Source organism: Mustela nivalis, assembly GCF_964662115.1.
Source record: "Mustela nivalis genome assembly, chromosome: 15".
In the NCBI taxonomy this organism is placed as follows: Eukaryota; Metazoa; Chordata; class Mammalia; order Carnivora; family Mustelidae; genus Mustela; species Mustela nivalis.
The window spans coordinates 3,664,213-3,684,319 of record NC_139034.1 but is presented as its reverse complement, the minus strand read 5'-3'; the positions used below and the strand labels follow the sequence as shown (position 1 = coordinate 3,684,319).

At 36.5% G+C, this 20,107-nt stretch overlaps 1 protein-coding gene across 14 annotated transcripts in view; it reads right to left on the bottom strand.

Annotated features, from left to right (window-relative positions):
- Positions 1-209: 209 nt before the first annotated feature.
- ZMYM2 (zinc finger MYM-type containing 2) overlaps positions 210-20,107 on the bottom strand; it is a 115,314-nt gene continuing 95,416 nt past the window's right edge. For 13 of the 14 annotated variants that reach the window (XR_014303623.1, XM_082701641.1, XM_082701640.1 and 10 more), the window contains 4 exons: positions 4,153-4,267; positions 3,016-3,267; positions 2,618-2,738; positions 210-1,083 (listed from right to left, as the gene is read on the bottom strand). Coding sequence is in view for 12 of the 14 variants with exons in the window: in XM_082701641.1 (XP_082557767.1) it covers positions 891-1,083; positions 2,618-2,738; positions 3,016-3,267; positions 4,153-4,267 (681 nt within the window). In the remaining 2 variants the exon portion in view is untranslated. Of the gene's footprint in view, positions 1,084-2,617; positions 2,739-3,015; positions 3,268-4,146; positions 4,268-20,107 lie in introns of those variants that run through there. The other variant, XR_014303624.1, reaches the window with a different exon arrangement.

The following is a 20,107-nucleotide window of genomic DNA, read 5'->3' as shown; positions in this document are numbered from 1 at the left end:
ACAGAATTCTGTACTTTCATTGGACATTTTTACAAAGAAAATGTCTCAATGATCAGGTTTTCAACATCATTCTTCATTCATATATATATATATATATATATATATATACACATACACATATATACATACATATATACATACATATATATATATATATTTTTTTTTTTTTTAAATTATTGACTGGGGTGATGCAGAAAGCCACAAATGAGAAAAGGACACTAAGGTTTTAATAAGGGGAACAAAAAGTTGTTTCACCAATATAGATTCACATTACAGTACACCAATATTGACAGCATTCTCTTGTCTATTTTTGGTACAGAAGATGGCATCTGTCTACATAACCTTGTAAGGCTTCAGTAACTGAAATATAAAGAAAACAAAACAAACAAAACCCCCCAAAACAAAACAAAAAACCCAGCCTATTAGTTTACAGTTTATTTTAAAAATTCTGAAAGACACTGCAAGTTCTAAACTTTTAGTAGTGCTACCCATACACAACCATCTGGTCAAGAACCCAGTAAAAGAGCCTCCTTTCAAGGAAGCCTTTCAACAGTAGAGTTGTGCAATATGGATGTTTCTTACTACAAGAAAAAAATTATACATGGCACATTCTCATTCGTATTTTGTAATGTAAAAAGTTACAAACATACCTAACCAAATAAATAATAATAAAAAAAGAATTTGAATGTATTTGTTAAGTATCCTAAAACCACTACATAGAATAATGGCAACTTTCACTCACAGATTATTTACATGGTAATACCCAGTGTGGGTACACTGCTACAAAACTCAAAACAGAAGGAGTAAACTTGAAATGTTTCCATAATAAAGATCTAGCAGCATGACTATCTAATGCTGTTTTATCCCGATTGCTTCTGAAACGTTCCTTTTTAGTCTGTGTCTTCATCCAGTTCATAATTGTCTTTATCATAAATATCTTTTACTAAAAGAACCCGTACAAGCATATTTTCCAAGGTGTTTCGGTCCAGTGAAGTAGATGTGTACCAGACAGGACTATCTGTTGAACTAGAGCATTCTGGTTGCAAATAAAAAACATCCATTCTCTGATTAAGATTCTGTGGACTTTGGGAGAAAGGAGAAAGTCAATTTCACAGTATATACAAAATTCCCCACAACTTTCTTTTCTTCTTCCAAGAATAATTCCATGACTACAATATTATGTGGTCCAACCACAGCTCATTACTTACATTAAATATTCTATCGTTAAGATATTCTGAAAGTTAATTTCTGTGATGAAAGATTATTTTCCCACCATAATTTAAAGTCTGTATTTCACTGAATTCAAAACACCATTAACAGAAACAATATTTTTAAGCATTATTTTAATACTGCCATTAAACAAGTAAAATGCTGCACTGCAGTTATAATTCTAAGATAATTAATCATTAACATGCATCCCAGCTTCAGAGATAGTAAAATCTGAAAAATGTCTTAAAAATCAATGAAATATGGTAGCTTATAAAATTACCTAACAGCACTATACAACACGAATTTTAATTTTTAAAATATTAACAAGATAATTGTAAGATAGGGATTTCCAAATAATAATAATAAATAACTTCCAACTAATAAAACAACTAATGTAAGATAGGGATTCCAACTAATTTCCAAATAATAATAATAACTTATAACTAATTCTAAGATACGGATTTCCAACTACCACTGGAAGACAGGACACTGTTGCTGCCAAACAGGGCCACCCCAAACCACTGTCAGAAATATTAGTATTTTCTATGAATAACACCACTGCTTTTGTGAGTTCTTAAGAACTAACCAGGGGGCCTAGTTATAATTTATAAAACTTTACCTAAGACAATATACTTGGTTCATACTAACCCTCTGAAAATTAAAGGGTTCATATATAAAGCAACAGACAAGCTTAAAATTTATGATCTCTAAACATTTCACTGGTTTAAAATTTTCTAAAATGTCTTTGGTTTTAGGCTGACAGGGAAAAGCAGTAGTACTGCTGAAAAGTAATGTATTTTTAGAACACTGTATCTTTTAGACCTTCTTAAAGGAACATTTCTGCTTAAATGTTAAGTATTCCATTTTCATCTCCACCTATCCATTCTACCTTTCAATATACCTTTTCACCAGGGGTGTGGTCAAGTTATAGCTTGTCACTTGTTTGTGTCAAGTTTTATACCACTAAACTATATGTAAATAAATAAATACTATGTAACCATTTATTTATATATAGTATATGGCTGCTTTCTGGCTATAATGGCAGAATGGAATAGCTGCAGAAGATGCTCTATAGCCCAAAAAGCCTAAAATATTTACCATCTGATCCTTCACAAAAAAAGTTTGTGCTCTATGTATGCTTTATATAATCACTGGGATTGCTGATTTAAAGATGACAATAATAGTAGTAATCTCATTGGTAGACAACAATTTCTTAACATATGCTTGAATCCTAAAGTATGAAGTATAAGCTGGGTATTTTATAATAATGAGACTACAAACATTAGCTGTGAGAAAAGAGAGAAAAATCTAAAAAAGATCAGTGAAAAACAGTCACCTCTTGGTAAGTTAAATTCAAGGCAACTAATCTATACTACCATTTAAAAAATTAAATATCATTAACACTTACCTTTTAGACAAATAGCATTCAAACATTTTCACAGGACATCTAGAAGGATTGGCTGTATTTTCAATTTGTTCAAATACTGGCTCATCATCTTCATGTTTTCTTTTTCCAGTAGTAATTTTATCTAAAAAAATAAAAGTTATATAAAATTCTTAAGACCAATCTTGAAAAAAGATAGTACTATTCATTCCTAGTATCTATTGTACCAAATGTGGCTTCCAGTAATTCACAATTTTTCAAACAAAATGAACTAAGACATTTTAAGAATATATAGTAAGTTGTCTTACTTTATGAAAATGGCAGTCCTTAGATTCTTAAGAAGTGACCCAATACAGTCTTTATTAAGGCAAAGTTTGGCTATCCCTCCCACAGACAATCCAAAAACAAAAACGTCACACTACCTTCATTATCTGTTCCACATAAGGAAGACACTTGGTATCGAAGACATGCTTTGTTTTCCATTGTTAGAGGATTTTTTTTCCAGTGCCTAAATACAGTGCCAAAGGAAAGTCTTAAGTGTTGTTCCACTGTTTTCAGGCCAAAATACTTAGTATTAAAGTAGAACAGAGTATTCAGAAGAGCTACTGGAGAGTGTGATCCTAGTTGTTTTATCCTCCAGAGATAATCTTCTTCAACTCGAGAAAATATTGACCCTTAAATAGAAGTATTTTTAAAGAATTACAATAAATAAAACAATTTTCATTTAACCACCTAGAAAAAATGAAGTTAATTCAAGAACAAACCTATTTCAATCCTCCATTCACACCAGGTTAAAACTGGAATGAATTTCAGCAGCTCTTTAACAAAAGAAGCTAGGAAGCAAACCAGACTATGGAACTAGCATTTCTGGAGTAAGGGACTAGATGTTTGCTTCTGTTCTTCTGTAGGACAAGCACACAATGGTCAGAAAGGAATTTAAATCTGCAGAATTCCTGAAAAAAATAGGTGATTTCTATTCACAAACACATTTTCTCCACACATCTAAAACAGATTTCTTAGAGAAATTTGTATCACAATATCCCCTGAAGGGCTTAAGAAGTAAACATCCAGTGTCTTACTCCAGAGAAAGTTGGGTCATATTCATTACAAATTTCTTCATAAACAGTAGTTATCAATTACTTCATTTCTAATCCAACAAAAGATGAACAGATGAGTTCATGAATAACTACAATGAAAAATATGCTATCTAAATTATTTATTAATTATTTTTAATGTACTATCTGTAAAAATAAAAATACCAGTAGCAAAGCAACACTTTTATTTACAAGGCATTACCTGGGTACCTGGGTGGCTCAGTTAGTTAAGCATCCAACTCTTGATTTCAGCTTAGGTCATGATTGCATGAGGGTTCATGAGATGGAGTCCTGCATCAGGCTCCACACTTAGTGGATAGTCTGCTTCAGATTCTCTTTCCCTCTCTCTCTACCCTTCTCCCCCCCGCCCAGCCCCTGCTCATGTTCACGCGTGCACATGCACTCTCTCTAAAATAAATTAATAAACCTTCTAAAATAATAAAATAAAAAATAAAAGAGCATTACCATCTGGAAGTATGCTGGGTTGCCAACTTCGGAGTATTTTATTCAATTCTTGCTCAAATGTTTGGTATCCTGGATCAATAAATATGTTGTCTTTTCGATTACTACCGCACAAGTACTACAATAAAAAAAAAAAGTTTCTTGAAGGAAAACCAGCTAATTATAAACAGTGAACATATTACTTATATTCTGTATGTCTTAAGAAAGAAAGAAATCTTATGTTTAGGATAAATAAAACAGGCACACTAACACAACAAGGGTGATTACTGGCTTTATCTATATATCTAGAAATCATAAGCAATCAAAATTACCAATTACTCTGTTGCCTAAAAAGCCCAAAGCCGAAATACACACCCAAGCATCCAGAACATAAGAACTGGGAGAAATCTTCAGTATATCAGATAAAAACAGAGTATCTGGCTCCAGTTTTTATTATACAGCACATGGAGAAAACAAAATTAGACTTTCCAGTAAGAGTAATTAAATTATTGATTAAAGAAAAATTCTGAATGGTACAGATGGAATGAAATATTCTGTAGCTGCCTGAGGATCTCTTCTAGCACTCTTTGGTAAGCGAATACTTGTTTACTTATTGCCTCTCTTTAACTCCTGTAAGCCATACAAATTTATGACTGATAAGTTACTATGATAAATCTTACCAGTGAGGGTTATTAAAGAATGATTTAAACACTAAAGTTCGCAAAGTCCATCTACAATGTAATCTAAAAATAAGGCAAAAGTAAAATGTATGACAATACTAGCACTAAGAATGGGAGGCAGGAGTTGGGAAACTTACACTATTATAAGGCTCATACATTATACATAAAGAGGTGCAATCATTTTTGAGGTATATAATGAACTGAAATGCATATTATAAATCCTAGGGCAACCACTACAAAAAACTTAAAAGGCATAAATAAACCAATAGTGGAAATAAAACAGAATCATAAAAATAACTAATTCAAAAAAAAAAAAAAAAAAAGCAGAGAAAGAAAAAAGAAACAAAACGAAAACCCCACAAAGAACAGATATAACAAATATAAAACAACCAGGAGGACGGATTTGCATCCAATGTTAGCTGTGACTACATTGAGTATAAAAGGTCTAAACCAGGTGGCAAACTAGAGTCTTTGAGCCAAATTGGTCATCTGCCTATTTTTGTCAATAAAGTTTTCTTGAAACATGGACACAACTGATGTTTGCATACTGCCCCAGTCTACTTTCATACTACAGTGGCAGAGTTGAATGGGTGTATGACACAGACCAGTGTGGCCCACAAAGACCAAATAAACATTTACTGTATTTTATTGAAAGGAAAAAAGGGCACCTGGGTGGCTCAGTGGGTTGGGCCTCTGCCTTCGGCTCGGGTCATGATCTCAGGGTCCTGGGATCTAGTCCCACGTCAGGCTCTCTACTCAGCGGGGAGCCTGCTTCCTCCTCCTCTCTCTCTGCCTACTCCTGATCTCTTTCAAATAAATAAATAAAATCTTTAAAAAAGGGGGGGGGGGAGTTTGTTGGTCTAAACAAACCAAGACAAGATTGGTCAATTGAATTAAAATTTAAGGGTGGGGAGAACCAGGCCCAACGCTGCCTTCAAGACAAATACTTAATTTTTTTTTTTTAAGTAATCGCTATACCCAACATGGGACTTGAACTCACAAGCCCGAGATGAAGAGCTGCGTACTCTTCCAACTAAGCCAGTGAAGAGCCCCAAGACACCAACTTTAAATATGTAAACACAGGTAAATGAAAAGTAAAAGGATGAAAAAATATATACAATGGACTTAGGGGCTTGGGTGGCTCAGTCAGTTAAGCATCTGCCTTCAACTAGGGTCAAGATCTCAGGGTTCTGAGATGAGGGCCCATGTAGGGACTCCCTGCTCAGTGGGGAGTCTAATTCTCCCTCTCCCTTGGTCCCTGCCCCCACTTATGCTTTCTCTTTCCAATAAATAAAATCTTTAAATAGGCCAAGAGACACATGAAAAAATGCTGCACATCACCCGGCATCAGGGAAATACAAATCAAAACCACAATGAGATACCACCTCTCACCAGTCAGAATGACTAAAATTAACAAGTCAGGAAATGACACATGCTGGCGAGGATGCAGAGAAAGGTGAACCCTCCTACACTGTTGGTGGGAATGCAAGCTGGTACCACCATTCTGGAAAACAGCATGGAGGTTCCTCAAAAATATGACAATAGAGCTACCCTATGACCCAGCAACTGCACTACTGAGTATTTATCCTAAAGATACAAACGTAGTGATCCGAAGTATAGCAACAATGTCCACAATAGCCAAACTATGGAAAGAACCTAGATGTCCATCAACAGATGAATAGATAAAGATGATGTGGTGTATATATAAAATGGAATACTATGCAGCCATCAAAAGAAATCAAATCTTGCCATTTGCAACAATGTGGATGGAACTAGAGGGTATTATGCTTAGCAAAATAAGTCAACTAGAGAAAGACAACTATCATATGATCTCCCTGATATGAGGAAGTGAAGATGCAACGTGGGGGGTTTGGGGGGGTAGGAAAAAATAAATGAAAGAAATGGGATCGGGAGACAAACTGTAAGAAATTCTTAATCTCACAAAACAAACTGAGGGTTGTTGGGGGGAGGGAGGTCGGAAGAGGGTGGTGGATGGACACTGGGGAGGGTATGTGCTATGATGAGTGCTGTGAAGTGTGTAAACCCACGATTCACAGACTTGTACCCCAGGGCTAAAAATACATTATATGTTTATTAAAAAATAAAAGAATTAATTAAAAAAAAATAAAATTGTTTTGAAGTCTCTTAAAATATATACACACACACGTATACATAAATATATATATATATATACACACACATACACACATACACATACCATGTACTAATCAAAAATCAGACTAGCATATCATTCATCTGAACTGATCTAACATTACTCCTCCTAGTCAGAAGGAAGATTAGCCAGCATAATTTCAAAATGGCAGAACAAAAATTTCTAACTAATGCCTTTCAATTAGGATGCAAAAATTCCTAACTAATGCCTTTCAGTTGGGATACAAACCAAACAACTGGCAAGCCATGAAGTAACAATGTCAGATTCCCTCCCCTGCTTTTGGGTTAGTCAAGAGAACAGGATTTCTATCATTTCCTAATCTGGAAATTCTCAATGTTATGATTGTAGCATTAATTTCAAATATAATATCACAATTAAACCTATTTAATGGGATTATAAATAGTTGTTAGGTGTTGTTTTTTTGTTTTGTTTTTTTAATTTTACTGTTGTTTTTTAAGTAGACTCCAAACCTAGCCGGGAGCTCAATTTGTGGCTTGAATTCACTAGCCTGAGATCGAGACCTGAGCTGAGATCAAGAGTTTTACACTTACTGTAAACTCTGTACACTTACTCACCAACTGAGCCACTCAGGCACACCTAACAAATAGTTTTTTTTTTTTAAGTGTGGTTCCCAGACATTTTTAAAATGTAAACTTAGTACACATTATATAAAACAATCACAAAAATGAAATCCCCATGTTTGAAACAGCAATTTTGTTCTTAACATAAAGCAGCATACATAATAAAAAAAAAAAAAAAGAGGGAAGTGATCCTGAAATAATTTTCAGCTATTAAGTCAAGTAACAAGGGGAAAGCACTTTTTATGTACATTCAGAACCTTAAAAATAACAAGCCAAAAATTAGGCTCTCAGCTCAGCTCTACTACAAGTAGCTCCTAAATGATGTGCCAACACTCAGTCCTTCTGAAGAGGCTTCTCTGTCAATCCCTGATGAATTAAAAAGATTTGGTCCTCTTACTAGTACAGAAGGAATGACAATAAGCTTTATGAGTCACTGCTGTAGTATGGGAAAGGATACTAACTACATTATGGTTGTTTTTTCCTTTAAAGGCAGTCCCAATTTACAAATATCTAACTGCACGCAATTTATGAACACCTAATCTACCCCAACACCAAAGGCCAGTAACTTCTGCTTTTCAGAAACGAAGGAGAAGCCATCAAAGACAGCAGCATCTTCTAAAAAGTAACCCTGAAGAAAATGTCCTGATGGGCCAGAGCTGTCTGAAGAGTAGCAATCTTAATCAAAAATTATCCTCACAGGGAGCGCACCTAGGTGGCTGTCAATTAAGTGTCTGACTCTTGGTTTTCGTTCTCAGGGTCCCGAGATGGAATGCTACCCTGGGATCTGCCCTCAGTGTAAAGTCTGCTTGAGATTCTCTCTACCTCTCCTCTACCCCTCCCCCTATACTCACACACGTGCGCACTCCAAAATAAACCTTTAAAAACAAACAAACAAAAGAAATGTAAACATGACCCATAATTAATTTAGCTATAAATCAGCAGCTCTAGTGTTTCAATATTATTCCAACCCTCAGCTGCAAGAAAAAATACTTCCAAGAAAAAAATATTGAGTACAATCTTTAAAAATGCTTAAAATCTTTTCATGTTTCACACCCTGGATAAAATACAAAGTCTAAACATTTTATCAATGAATATGGGCCCTTTGCTATATGACTCTTACCTACTTCATACTCCACCCCAGCCCCAAACCTCCTTACACTTCACATTCTACATTCTAGGCATGCCAAGTAGTTCTGGAAAACTGTACCCTGGTATATATTTTTCTGTCTTCTTGGAATGCCATTGTTCTTCCTTCACCCTTCCTGCCTAGAATTTCTATATCTATTTCAAAGCTCAGGTTAAAGGTCATCAACACTGCTCTATTTTCTCAGATTACATCCTTAGAATCAATTAGTCCCACTTCTGTGCCACCAAGATACAATACCATGAGGACGCTGTTTAAATACCATTGTTTATGTATTTCAAATCCTTGAGGCGAGCATATTATGGCTTTTGAGTCAAACTGCTTACCAAATTCAAAACATGTAAGCTATATAACCTTGGGTAAGCTACTTAACTTCCCTACATTCACCAAAAACCAGTAAGAATAATAGTAAGGTTGTTCAGAGGATTAAATAACATGTTGAGCTGTTAGCACTATGCATAGAAAGCAGTAAATAGGCAAAAGAAGTCATCTCCAATATCCACTCCAATGTTCAGAAGTCAGCATAAAATAAGCACTTAATAGTTCCTGGAAGAAACCAATGAAATAAGGATTACCAAAACTCTGAATGTATTACACCGCTGCTATGAAATATAAGGCAAATTCTTAAGGTCCTGGGATTAGGTCCGGCATCAGCCTCTCTGCTCAGCGGGGAGCCTGCTTCCCTCTCTCTCTCTCTCTCTCTACTTGTGATCTCTGTCTGTCAAATAAACAAATAAAATCTTAAAAAAAAAAAAAAAAGAAAAAAGAAAAGAAATAGGGGCAACTGGGTGGCTCAGTGGGTTAAAGCCTTGGCCTTCGGCTCAGGTCACGATACCATGGTCCTCGGATGGAGCCCCACAGGCTCTCTGCTCAACAGGAAGCTTGCTTCCCCCTTTCTCTCTGCCTGCCTCTCTGCCTACTTGTGATCTCTGTCTGTCAAATAAATAAATAAAATCTTTTTAAAAAAGGAACATCAAATACCAAAAGCAAATAAATATGAATTTTGGAAAAGTATTACTGCATCAAAGTAAATCTTCTTTTCATGAATATTTATGTCAGTGTTACTTAAAAAAGAAAAAAATGTTAATCCCTCCAAATAAGAAATCTTGGAAAAATTTTTAGAAAATGAGAATATCTAGAATCAACAAGGAATTCTCACAAATGGAGTTAAACAACCGAACAATAAAGGGGAAATTCACATAAAAGCAAATTCAAATGGCCAAAATAAAAAAAGATCCTCATCCTTTTGGAAAGCAATCTAGTTATATCTTTTAAAAATAAAAAATACACTTTTATGATCGAATAATAATACCCTTTCAGAAATCTTATCTCATAGAAATACAAGCACCAGTTCTTTAAGATAATTATGTTTTGGGGAAGAAAGATATACATTGTTTATAATAGCAAAATTTTAGGAAACAAAGGGAATATGCGTCATTGTTGAAATGTTTAAATTAAATGAGGCATGAAATATAATATAGTTAAGCCTGTTCAGCTGTTTTTGAGGGACTGCTACAATGTACTAGGAAACTACAGTACAAAGTGATTAATATGGTTCCATGTTCTTAGTTGCCAAACTAGTATATCTTTTGCCATCTTCATTTAAAAACACACACACAAAGCAGCATACACATCTAGCTAACTGTGATGAGGTGAGGAGGATACAGGAAAAGGTTATTCAACAATTCCACTGACAATACATTTGTGAGGGGCATGAGTTTACTTGTGTAAGGTAGTAGATAAAAGAATAATCATAACTGTGGGGTTTCATACACTTTTTGTTTTTAAACATAATCATTATTTCTTAGTCTATGGGAAAATCAGCTATTTTGTGAGGGAGGGGAAAAAAATGCTATGGTCCCCTTTTATACAGGACCCAGTTAAACATCTGTAATTACATTTAACTCCTCAGTATACAATGCAGAAGTGGCTACACATTTACCTATGTATATTCATAAGCCTTAGTCCTCACAAATAAAGATGCTATTCCTTCTATAAACATAATTAAAAAAAAATACATCTTCAACATTATTTTTTGTCAGATGTGAACAAAATTAATAAATGCAACAGTTAAACATGAAAACCCTTCCAAAAATAGCTTCTATTTCTGTACACATCCTTGAAGTAACATTAAACAGCAATGATTTCCAAGAAAGTATATTTTACCTTTACACAGAGTTTTAGGATTATTTTTAAAGCTGCTTATAAATACCATGGAGTCTTTCATAAAATTAAATCAAATCTGTGAAAATATGTCTAATGATGAGAATAGTAAAAAAAAAAAATTTTTTTTCAATTATACTAAAAAAACACACACACACACAAAAATCTATCATTAACCATTTTTAAAGTGAAGAGTTCACCAGTTAAAAAATTTTTTGAGTTAACATTTTTAGTTCATACACAGAACCTGTTTTAAAAAAGGAGGGAATTCTGAAATATGCTACAAAATGGATAAACTTTGAGGGTATTATGCTATGTGCAATAAACCAGTCACAAAAAGAGTAATACTGTATGGTGTCACTTATACAAGATACCTAGAGTACTCAATGTTACAGAGACAGAAAGAGGAATGGTGGTTGCCAGGGGCTGAGCGAGAGGAGAAACAAAGGAGTTATTGTCTAATGGGTAAAAAGTTTCAGTTTTGCAAGATGAAGAGTTATCAGGATGAATGGTGGTAATGTTCACACAGAATTACAAATGCACTCAATACTACTGACCTGTACACTTAGAAACAAGACAGTTAAGTTTTATGCTACATTTTTTTACCACAATAAAAAAAATTTTAGAAAAAAAACAACTAATTTATAATCATTCATTAACAATCCAGTTAGCTCCAAAACCTCTAATAGTAATTGGAGTTCTAATATTTACATAATTCAGTCAATAAGAAGCAATCTAGAGATTCAACTTCCTGATAGGGTTATTAGGAAGCCAGCCAATTCTCTTTACTTTAAGGAAGGAATAATACCAATTACCACAAATTCTTTCAGAAAATAGGAGGAAGGAACACTTTGCCATTCGTTTAATGAGGCCAATGGTATTATCCCAATACCAAAGCCAGGGAAAACATGGACTAGTACCCTCATGAACTTCTGCAATGTCATTAAGTAATAAAAAGCAAGTCTAATCAGCCAATATAAAAAGGATGATGTATCATTATCAAATGAAGGCTCTCTCAGAAATTCAAGGGTGATTTAGTATCTGAAAACTAACTGATACGCCATCATTAATAGAATAAGGGAGAAAAACCATATTATTGTTTCAGCAGATGCAGAAAAAGCAGATGACAAAATTCAAAAACGATTTATGATAAAAACTCTCAGCAAGATCAACTAACTAGAACTTAAATAAAAATTCAGAAGAAAAAAAAAATAAAAACCTAAGCAACAAAATAAAAACCTAAGAAGAATTTTCAGCCAGCCAAGAACAGAAGAGAACTTCCTTGACAGGCAACATCATACTTAATAGTGGAGGAACTTCACCCAAGAATTAGAAACAAGGTAAAGGTTTCTACTCTCACCACTAGCATTTAAGTGTTGGGAGGAGGCCTGAGATCCCTAATCAATGTAATAAGACAAGAAAAAGAAAACATGCAGATAAGAAAGAAAGAGGTAAAAGTGTCTCTATTCACAGATAACATGATTATATATATAAGGAAATTTCTAAGAAAAAAAAAGCATGTACTAGAACTAATAGTGAATTGGTATATACAGAATATTAGATGAACATATAAAAATTAATCGTATTTCTACATGCAAGTTATGTCAGAGGAAACAACTAAGAGAGGAAAGACTATCTGACTTTAGGGAGGTGAACTAGGGTGGAACAGAGAAAGGTAGGACAGAGGACCCCCCATTTTGTTATCTTTTATTACACTAAAATTTAAAGTTATATTATCTGATACTGGTTTTTAAGCTGAATTTCTAGCCAAAGCCATTTTTAAATGAAACTGTAAAGAGAACCCTAAAACACACCGAAAAGTACAGCTGAATTAAAACACAAATAAAAAGGAGTTCAGATGGCAGAGAAACAGGGAGACCCTAAGCTTTCCTTGTCCCTCGAACATAGCTATATTGAGGTCAGATCACTGGAACATCCAGGAAATCAATCGGAAGATTGGAAGAAGGACCTCCATGGTTGGAATGAGATAGCATAACAAGTCCAAGGTACGTGGAAGTAAACTGGGGGAGAGAGAAGTTGCCACGCCCCGGAGGGAAGGGAACACTTCCTCAGGGAGAGAAAAGGGAGAGAGGGATAGAGTGGTTGAGAGAGTGTGACACAGGTTCACACAAGAAAACCTTTCAGACCACAGACTGGGGAACCAGGGAAACTGAGTGAGGCAGGTTTTTTGCAAATAGTGAAAGGACCTCAAGCTCTGAGGTTTTTCCACTCCTGGAGAAAAGGAAGGTTCTGGCCTGGAAGGGCACGAAAGTTGTGTAGGGATCTCCTGCTGCATTGGGAGAGATCATTCCCCTTCATGAAGTATATCTGGAAGAGGAATTACTGCCTTTCCAAGGACAAAAGACCCCGTAGGCACCAGCAAACGGCTTTTCACTGGCAGGGGACAAGGGTGGGCACAAAGGATGGGTAACCTAGTTGCTGCTTTTCACAGTGACATACCACAGATTCCGGACACTGTGCAGGTAGGGGACTGTTTTTCTGGGACAAAGGGCATTAGTCAGAGCACAGCGAGGCTTTAATCTGGAGGAGGGAGCAGATCTGAGTGGTATCAGCTCCTTTAAGATGTGGAGTTAAGCATCTGCCTTCAGCTCATGATCCCAGGGTCCCAGGATCGAGTACTGACTGCATGCGCTCCTTGCTCAGCAGGAAGCCTGCTTCTCCCTCTGCCTGCTGCTCCCCCTGTGTGTTTCTCTCTCTCTCTCTCTGACAAATAAATAAAAAATCTTAATTAAAAAAAAAAAAAAGATTTGGAGTTTTGAACCCCAGCCACATGCCATATATCAAATGCAGGAGATTTGGAGTTTTGAATCCCAGCTGCACCAAAGATAAAAAGCAGGACATCTGGGTGCCAAATTCACTGAGGGTCCTCACTTTTCTGTGAGAGTTTTCAAAACAGCAGGGGGTATGTGATTCTCTGTCTGGAGACAAGAGAGTAGGGTGGCATTTTAGCCTTCCTACCAACATGTTCAGACATGAGAGAGCAACAAAGTGGCCCCCAGTGGAAGTCGGCGCCAATGACATCCAATCCTGCCCCCATGTGCCTAACACACATTTTTATTAATGGAGCAAGACTAACTCCAAGCCAGCACAGGGGGATCTCCCCCAAAAGAGCAACACAGGCAGCATATAACATGCACCAAGTCTAGTGCTTCAAAGCATTCCCTTCATCTGTGGTGGAAATAGGACCAGGCTGAATTTTTTCTGCCACCAGAATCAGGCTTACAGTTTTTTGCTTATTACTCTGTTTTTTCATTCCCTTCTCTCTCTTTCTTTGGATCAGGTGTCTTTTTTTCCTTTCTTATTCTTTTTTTTTTCCCCTGTTCTTTTTCTTTGAAATCAGGCTTATAGTATTTTCTTGATTATTTGGGTTTTTTCATTCCTTTTCTTTTACTCTTTTTTGTGAAGCAGACTTTTCTGTTATTTTCCTTTCTCTTTCCTTCCTTTTTCCCATGCTTTTTTTTTTTTAAATATTTTATTCACTAATTTGACACAGAGAGATCACAAGCAGGCAGAGAGAGGGGAGTAAGGAGGCTCCCCACTGAGCAGAGAGCCTGATATAGGGCTCGATCCCAGGACCCTGAGATCATGACCTGAGCCGAAGGCAGCGGCTTAACCCATGAGCCACCCAGGTGCCCCTCCATGCTTTTTTCAACAAAAAAATCAAAGCACACCTAGAAAAAGGTCCAAATACTCCCCACTGCAAGAAAGGAGAAACTCTGCAGAGGACTGACCAGTGCAAAAGAGTAGCCAAATCCAACAGCAGAGTGCAAACACCATATACCAGAAACACTTCCTAAAGTATCAGGCCCTGGACAGTGTATTACCTCTTTTTTTTTTAATACAGCATTACTCTCAGGTGCGGAAGAGAGAGATATAACAAGCTTTCATAACACACAAAAGAAACTTAGCCAAAATAAGATGAAGGAATCCTCCACAAAAGAAAGATCATAAAGATGTCACAGCCAGGGACCTCAAAACAGATACAAGCAAGGTATCTAAACAAGAATTTAGATCTACAGTCATAAGACTACTAGCTGGACTTGAAAAAAGCATAGAAGGACCAGAGAAACCATCGCTCCAGAGATAAAGGACCTAAAAACTAGTCAGACCTAAACAAACAAACAAACAAACAAACAAATAAATGTGTGTGTGTGTGTGCATGCATGCTTTAACTAAGACACAAATAGACTAGACATAATCACAACGAGGAACTGAAGGAGCAGAGAAGAGAATAGGTCAGAAGAGGTGATACAGAAGATAAAATTATGGAAAACAATGAACCTGAAAAAAAGAGGGAAAGAAAACTATTAGATCATGAAGGTAGACCTGGGGACTCCAATAAGCAAAATCATAACTCCCAGAGAAGAGCAAGGAAAGGAGGTAGAAGGTTTATTTGAACAAATTATACCTGAGAACTTCCCTAATCTGGGTATGGAAATAGGCATTCAAGTCCAAGAGGCACAGCAGATTCCCCTCAAAATCAACAAAAACAAAATCAACATCACGACATATCACTGTGAAACTTGCAAAATATAAAGATAAAGATATAAGTCTAAAAGCAGCTAGGGAAAAAAAGATCCTTAACCTATAAAGGTAGACACATAAGGCTAAAGCATGCCTATCAACAGAGACCTATCACGCCAGAAAGCAGTGGCAATACATAGTCAACCTGTTAAATGGGGAAAACATGCAGCCAAGAATACTTTATCTAGCAAGGCTAACATTCAAAATAGGAGGAGAGAGAAAGAGTTTCCAAGACAAACAAAAACTAAAGGAGTTTGTGGCCACTAAACCAGCTATGCAAGAAATATTAAAGGGGACCTTTTGAGTGGGAAAGAGAGACCAAAAGTAACAAAGACTAGAAAGGAACAGAGTCAATCTATAGGAACAAGGACTTTACATGTAATACAATGGCACTACATGCATATCTTTTGATAATTACTCTGAATGCAAATGAAATAAATGCTCCAATAAAAAGACACAGGACATCAGAATAGATTAAAAAACAAGACCCATCTCTTGTAAGCATTATAAAAGAGTCAGTCATTTTAACCAAAAGACAGCTCCAGACTGAAAGTGAGGGGCTAGAGAACCATTTATCATGTTAATGGACATCAAAAAAAAAAAGCTGGATGGGTCATCTGGGTGGCTCAGGTCATGATCCCAGAGTTCTGGGATCAAGCCCCATATCAGGCTCTTTGCTCGGCAGGGAGCCTGCTTCCCTCTCTCTGTCTGTCTCTCCGCCTACTTATGATCTCTGTCTGTCAAATAAATAAATAAAATCTTTAAAAAAAAAAAAAAAAGCTGGAGTAGCCATTCCTATATTCCTATATATCAGACAAACTAGATTTTAAACCATAAGAGATGAAAAAAGACACTATAGCATAATAAAGGGGTTCATTCAACAAGAAGATCTAACAACTACAAATATGTATGCCCCCAATTTGGGAGCAGCTGAATATATGAAACAATTAATAACAGGGTGCCTGGGTGGCTCAGTGGGTTAAACCTCAACCTTCAGCTCAGGTCATGGTCTCAGGGTACCAGGATCGAGCCCCGCATCAGGCTCTCTGCTCAGCAGGGAGCCTACTTCCCCCGTTCTCTCTCTGCCTCTTGCCTACTTGTGATCTCTCTGTTAAATAAATAAAATCTTAAAAAACATTATTAAAGAAAATGAATAATAAAGAACTCAACGATACTAATATAGTAACAGTAGGAGACTTTAACACCCCACTCACAGCAATGGACAGATAACCTAAGCAGACCAATGGGAAAAAAGGGCTTTAAATGACTAAATGGACCAGATGGACTTTACAGATATATTCATAACATTTCATCCTAGAGAAGGAGAATACACATTCTTCTTGAGTGCACATGGAACAGATTCTCCAGAAGAGATCACATACTGGGTGTCACATATCAGGTCTCAGCAAGTACAAAAAGACAGAGATCACACCATGCATACTTTCAGACCACAATGCTATGAAACTTGAAGTCAATTATAAGAAAATATTTGTAAAGAGCACAAATACATGGAAATTAAAGAACTTCCTATTAAAGAATGAATAGGTACACCACGAAATTAAAGAACAATTAAAAAAAAAATGGAAGCAAATGAAACTGAAAACACCACAGTCCCAAACCTTTGGGAGGCAGCAAAGGTGGTCCTAAGAGGGAAGGATATAGCAATATAGGCCTTTCTCAAGAAGCAAGAAAAGTCTCAAATATACAACCTCCTAACCTTATACCTAAAGGAGCAAGAAAAAGAACAGCAAATAAAACCTAAATCCAGCAGAAGGGAAATAACAGAGATCAGAGCAGAAATAAATGAAAGAGTAATCAAAAGAACGGTAGAACAGATGAACGATTGGGGCGCCTCGGTGGCTCAGTGGGTTAAAGCCTCTGCCTTCGGCTCGGGTCATGATCCTAGGGTCCTGGGATCAAGCCCTACGTTGGGCTCTCTGCTCCGCAGGGAGCCCGCCTCCCTCCCTCTGTCTATCTCTCTCTCTCTGCCTGCCTCTGCCTACTTGTGATCTCTGTCAAATAAATAAAATCTTAAAAAAAAACAAAAACAAAAACAGATGAATGAAACTAGAACTTGTTCTTTGAAAGAATTAACAAAACTGATAAATCCTTCAGCCAGACTTACCAAAAAGAAAAAAGAAGGGATCCAAATGCATAAAATCATAAATGAAAGAGAAAAGCTCACAACCAACACCATAGAAATACAAACAAAATATACGTAAGGGAATATTATGAGCAATTATATACCAACAAATTAGGAAATCTGGAAGAAATGGATAAATTCCTAGAAACATATAAACTACCAAAACTGAAAAAGATACAGAAAATCAGAACAGAACCATAACCAGCAAAGAATTGGAATCAGTAATCAAAAAATCTCCCAAGCAACAGGAAAGTTCTTTATAGATTCTGAATACTAGCCATCACAGGGCTAGATGGCTTCCCGGGGGAATTCTATCATTTAAAGAAGAATTAATACCTATTCTCCTGAAACTGTTCCAAAAAATAGAAAGGGAGGGCGCCTGGGTGACTCAGTGGGTTAAGCCGCTGCCTTCGGCTCAGGTCATGATCTCAGGGTGCTGGGATCGAGTCCCGCATCGGGATCTCTGCTCAGCAGGGAGCCTGCTTCCTCCACTCTCTCTGCCTGCCTCTCTGCCTACTTGTGATCTCTCTCTCTCTCTGTCAAATAAATAAATAAATAAAATCTTAAAAAAAAAAAAAAAAATAGAAAGGGAAGGAAAACTTCCAAACTCATTTTATGAGGCTAGCATTGCCTTGATCTCAAAAACAAAGACCCCACCAAAGAGGAGAATTACAGACCAATATCCCTGATAAACATGGATGCAAAAATACTCACCAAAATACTAGCTAATAGGATCCAACAGTACATTAAAAGGAATATTCACCATGACCAAGTAGGATTTATTCATGAGCTACGAGTTTGGTTCAATATCCACAAATCAATGTCATATACTACATTAATCAAAGAAAAGGACAAGAATCATATGATACTCTGAACAGATGCAGAAAAAGCATTTGACAAAGTATAGTACCCTTGATCAAAACTCTTCACAGTGTAGGGATAGAGGGTACTTACCTCAATATCACAAAAGCCATCTATGAAAATTTGTCAATGGGAAAAAACTGAGAGATTTTCCCCTAAGGTCAGGAACATGGCAGGGGTGCCCACAGTTGTTCAACAAAATACTGGAAGTTCTAGCCTCAGCAATCACACAAGAAAAAGAAATAAAATGCAACCTAATCAACAAGGAAGAACTCAAACTTTCACTTCTCACATACAACATGATACTCTGCAGAAAACCTGAAAGACTCCACCCAAAAAATTGCTAGAATTGCTAGGAATTCAGAAAAGTGGCAAGATATAAAATCAAAGCACAGAAATCTGTAAGATTTCTATACACCAATAATGAAGCCGCAAAAAGAGAAATCAAAGGAATTGATCCCCATCACAAGTGCACCAAAAAACCATAAAATACCTAGGAATAAGCCTAACCAAACAGGTAAAAGGTCTATACCCTGAAAACTGTAGAACGCTTATGAAAGAAATTGAGGAGGACACAAAAAAATGGAAAAACATTCCATGTTTATGGATCAGAAAAACAAGAATTGTTAAAATGTCTATGCTACCCAAAGCAATCCACACATTCATACAATCCCTATCAAAAACCAGAATTTTTCTCAGAGCTGGAACCAACAATTCTAAAACTTATGGAGCCAGAAAAGACCCCAAATAGCTGAAGTAATGTTGAAAAAGAAAACCAAAAGCATCACAACTAGATTTCAAGCTTCACTATTAAAGCTGTAATCAGGGGAGCCTGGGTGGCTCAGCTGGGTAAGTGTCTGCTGTCAGTTCAGGTCATGATCCCAGAGTCCTGGGATCAAGTTCTGCATCGGGCTCTCTGCTCAGCGGGGAGTCTGCTTCTCCCTCTGCCCCTCCCCACTGGTCATGTTCACCCGCTCTCTCAAATAAATAAAATCTTTAAAAAAATAAAGCTGTCGGGGCGCCTGGGTGGCTCAGTGGGTTAAAGCCTCTCCCTTTGGCTCAGGTCATGATCCCAGTGTCCTAGGATCGAGCCCCACATCGGGCTGTCTGCTCCGCAGAGAGCCTGCTTCCTCCTCTCTCTCTCTCTTTCTCTGCCTGCCTCTCTACCTACTTGTGATCTCTGTCTGTCAAATAAATAAATAAATAAAATCTTTTAAATAAATAAATAAATAAATAAAGCTGTCATCAAGGCAGTATGAGACTGGCACAAAAATTGACTTACAGATCAGTGGAACAAAACAGAGAACCCAGAAACATATCTCTTCAACAAATGGTATTGGGAAAACTGGACACCCACAAGCAGAAGAAGGAAACTGGACAACTTTCTTACACCACACAAAAAATAAATTCAAAATGGATGAAGAAAGCTAAATGTGATACAGGAATCCAACAAAATCCTAGAAGGCAGCATGGCAGCAATGTCTCTGACATCAGCTGTAGGAACTTCTTCCTAGACACGTATCTCAGAGGCAAGGGAAACAAAAGCAAAAATGAACTACTGGGACTTCATCAAGATAAAACATTCTGCACAGAAAAAGAAAAAATTCAACAAACCTAAAAGGGAACCCAAAGAATGGGAGTAGGCATTTGCAAATGATATATCAGATTAAGGGTAGTATCCAAAATCTA